Consider the following 4,312-nt stretch of genomic DNA (forward strand, 5'->3'; position numbering starts at 1 on the left):
GATTATTTTTGGTGAAAGTAGGGGAAGCCCAAAGGTAATCTCTTAATGTTTGCAGGATGGAAATGGGTTACTAAAAAAAACACAAAAAGAAAGAGCAATGATAAAATGGTTAAGCAAAAGATCTCACTTTACTTGGAAACACAAAATAATGTGAAATGTGAAAAGAAGACATATATCGTATAATAGATTAATGCTGAAATTCATCTTAAGAGTTTATATCATTTTTCTTGTTTATTTGAAATTTGAACTAACACGGTACCTTCCAAGTTCCAACTCTCTTGGATACATTCATTCTTTCCAAATGTAATAATCTTAATATTGACCAATTGCAGCCTACCCAATTTGATTAGTTATAAGTAGATGAAAAGTTAAAGAAGTATCTAATGCAAAATGCTCATTTTTCCCTAAATTTTTTGTCTTTTTTTACCAAAGTTGTTGTGGGAAATCAAATCACACTTAATATGACACGCAAAATATTTTTAAAATACTTTTTTAAAGTATTGAGATTATTGGAATAAGTTGTGGCTATTAATTTCTTTTGTATATAATAAAAATGAAAGCTCATGTCTCTGTTTATTAACTTATTATTATATTTTCAAATCTAATTATTTCCCTCTCTTTTTAATTAATTTATCTTTGATGGGCTAAAAAAAAAACTTATTGGGAAAAGATTGTCAAACTTGAAGAGTTATTCATACAATAGGCCAAAAGAGCATAAACCTAACTAGATATAGCTTATTATAGCCGCAGCCAACGGTAAAATTCAACTGCTGGCGTCAACATCTCATGTGATGACGTTCGTTCCCGGGCTCTGATTTTCTATTTATACTCACATTGTTCTCTCAAAAAATCCCACCTCTCCTCTCTGTCTCTCTCTCTCTTTCACACACAAAAATACACATACAAAGCTAAATTAAGCTAAGAATCTAAGATGGAGTGCAGTGACACAAACACTAACTCTACCACTTCTTCAACCCCACTCTCAGGTTCTCCTTCATCATCCTCCTCTCCTTCTTCTTCTTCTCCTCCTCCAACTCTACCTATTGTGATAAGCCCTTGCGCGGCTTGCAAGATTTTGAGGCGAAGATGTGCAGAGAAATGCGTGTTGGCCCCCTACTTCCCTCCCACTGAGCCAGCCAAGTTTACCATTGCTCATAGAGTGTTTGGTGCTAGCAACATCATCAAGTTCTTACAGGTATTTTTCACTTTTTTTTTTTTTTTTGGTGCTAGTGTCTTTCAGAATTCTTGATTAAACTGTTCTAACAAATGTGAGAAATTTTTTTTGTTAAAATTGATTAAAAAAATATAATAACCATGATGGTTTTACTTGAAATTGTACTTTGGAAACTTATTTGTCAATTTCTATATGCTAAAACTAACTTCCATGGCAACATAGGTCGGGCTAAAATCCTGAGATGATGTTTATGAGGGTATTTATGCAAGAATAGGATTCAGCAAAAAAACAAAAATTATGTAAGAATAGAATTTTTGTGAAACTGTCCAAGATATTAGTTAGATTGCATGCCTAGTGGTAGATGAGATGAACAAAGTCACACGGCTGCTTCAATTATCAGAGTTTTTAGCTTAAACAATTCTCTTTGGAGGACCCCGCCTCTGCTGGTGCCGTAGCTTGTTTGAGTAAGGATAGAAATTGACCACTCACAACTGTGGTGAACCTCACATTAAACATGTTTGGTGTTCTTAGTTTGAAAAGTAAGCAACCTGAGTGTAGTTCGTTCTTAGTGTGAAGAGACTCGCACAAAGTTCTAAAATTTCCACATAGCCCATGTTAGTAGTCAGGAACCAGCATCTCTGACACAAAGCATGTTCAATATAAGGAACATGACAAAGCATGTCCATATTATAGAACAAGGGACATCACCATTTCCAAGTTTATTTTCACAAAACTTGCTAAGTTGTGCGGTTGTGATTGGTTTACATAAAATAGTGGGTCAAACAACGTAAAAATGTCTATCACTCATAATTGCATAATTTAGCAAATTGTAAAATTAGAAATGTAAGATTAAAAAACGAAGCACTATTATAGAGCAGGTGCTTCTATAGTTTCTCAACTAATTTCAATTATTTGAGTTGAATGCTTTATGTTGACCTTATCTTTTATTTCCCAAATAGCCCTCTATGTTTTAGTTATTCATATCTTTACCTTTCACTTGCTTACCCCTAAAAGTGATAATTGAATTTTCAGGAACTCCCAGAATCCCAGAGGGCTGATGCAGTGAGCAGCATGGTTTATGAAGCCGGTGCAAGGATCAGAGACCCAGTTTATGGGTGTGCAGGGGCAATTTGTCAGCTTCAAAAACAAGTTAACGAGCTCCAGGCACAATTAGCCAAAGCACAAGCTGAGCTTGTCAACATGCAATGCCAGCAAGCCAACCTTGTAGCCTTAATTTGCATGGAAATGTCACAGTCTCCACAGGCAACGGTTCAACAATCACTTGAGAGTAATTTCATCCCCAGCACTCCTAACAACTACCAGAACAATCCATGCTTCCTTAATGAGGATAACAACCCATGCTTATTGTGGGACCATCCTGTTTGGACATGATCAAAATTATAATCTATATATAGTAGTAGTGTAGCCAAATATTTCCAACTTAATCTCCTAAGGAGAACTTGAAGAACATTATTGGATTAATAAATTTTAACTTATAGTACGAACTAGATGTAATATTATATGAACAAATTAGTGGGGAAGAAATGTAACAATCTCTTTGTTAAAGCTAGGCAAAGTAGATGGGTTTTTTCTTCTTCTATGTAATCTTGCAGTATTGGAGAAAGAGAAATGTTTGTTCTAAAGTCTATTTGGGTGTGGATTATTGGATCTTAAACCAACTTTTTGGTCACCTACTATAATTGTGTCAAAATTGATGCTTCACGAATTCCTTGTCAAACTAGCTTTTGACCATTTCTTGCTTTTGGTTTAGTTATATGCGGTGGGGTAAAATTTAAATGTTTTTTTTTGGGGGTAAAATTTAGTCACTGTTAATTAAGTTCAATACATTGAATTTCTCATAGTTATCTTGATGAATAAAGTACAAATAATATAATCTTTTTAAGGATAATATATTAAATTCAATACAATGATGTGTTTTGAATTTTATTAGGGAACCAAATTTATTATAGCTAAGTAATTGTATCTAATTAAGTTCATCCTATATGATAACCTTGAACACTCTTTAAGTCTTCCTGTATGTCGGGTTATAAATTAACCTCAGTTAATTAACTAATTACTTAAGTTGATTAATTAGTTCAATTGCTGGTAAGATTTAATTAACACACAACCAAATCGCCAATCTAAATCAAGTGCAGCAAAAATAAATTTGAAGTGGTGATATGATTACAATGGGGAAAACCTTTATAAGAAAAACCCCAATGAGTGATTAAGGACTCAGTTTTGAAAAATCCACTAACAAGAATCGATGTTACAATTATAAAAAATCTTATCCTATCTCGAAAGACCTACTTATAATAGAACCTACTAATTTGAATGAAACTCAGCTCCAATCCAATTGGATTTCTTCTTATAGAAGACTTCTTCTTTGCAAGAATCTCATATCTGTGTCTAACTCCAAAGCAATCAATGATTGTTGTAGCTTAGGTGCAAAGTTCTTCACAATAACATGGTTTGATGAATCGATAGCGACTCAATATAGAACTATATGCACAGAATGTTGCAACAGCTCCAGAGTATGCACATGTCTCTCTTGATGTATGATGACGCCATAAAAATTTGGCTTTTATATAATGCATGAATTTCAAGATGGGCCAAGATATTATTGGTTGGAACAAAAATTATTGTTCTGAATCCCCATAGTTTGATAGATCAAGAGGTGTCGGGCTAGGTATATATCAAGCTTCATTAAGTCTTGATAAGTCAAGAGGTATCGACAACTTGCTTTCATAGCTTTTCTTAAGTAGTCTTTTAAGTAGTTTTTTGTGTCTTCAAAATATACCACTTGTTCATACTTAGACACATTTAAAGTAAGACTCAAATATATAAATGATGTGTTTTGACTTTGATACACCAATATCTAAAAATATGATCCTAACACCGTAATCTATTTTCACTTTTTTTTATTCCACTCCCAATAAATTGTGATTCTTTCTTCTGTGTTTACTGTTAGCGCACAATTTTAACTATTTATAAGCACACTCTATGAGTGCAATACAAACAATGTAAATACCGTACAAGTAAATGACAATGAGCCTAATCCAGTATGGACTTACAACGTAATGCGATTTATACTTTATAGGCCCCTCATATATATTCAAGTTGGGTAGTGGGAAACTA

General features: G+C 33.5%; 1 protein-coding gene across 1 annotated transcript; it reads left to right on the forward strand.

Moving 5' to 3' along the window:
• Positions 1–852: 852 nt before the first annotated feature.
• On the forward strand, positions 853–2,850 carry LOC115989090 (LOB domain-containing protein 1-like). The gene is made up of 2 exons (XM_031112755.1): positions 853–1,195; positions 2,207–2,850. Exons 1-2 carry the CDS (start codon positions 932–934, stop codon positions 2,564–2,566), a joined length of 624 nt encoding a protein of 207 aa, XP_030968615.1. The 5' UTR covers positions 853–931; the 3' UTR covers positions 2,567–2,850.
• Positions 2,851–4,312: the final 1,462 nt, after the last annotated feature.

Source organism: Quercus lobata, chromosome 1 (assembly GCF_001633185.2).
Source record: "Quercus lobata isolate SW786 chromosome 1, ValleyOak3.0 Primary Assembly, whole genome shotgun sequence".
NCBI lineage: Eukaryota > Viridiplantae > Streptophyta > Magnoliopsida > Fagales > Fagaceae > Quercus > Quercus lobata.

Coding starts and splice junctions, on each gene's coding strand:
- LOC115989090 (XM_031112755.1), top strand. CDS start 932: ATGGAGTGCAGTGACACAAACACTAACTCTACCACTTCTTCAACCCCA. Junction 1,196..2,206: donor ACATCATCAAGTTCTTACAG/GTATTTTTCACT, acceptor TTGAATTTTCAG/GAACTCCCAGAATCCCAGAG.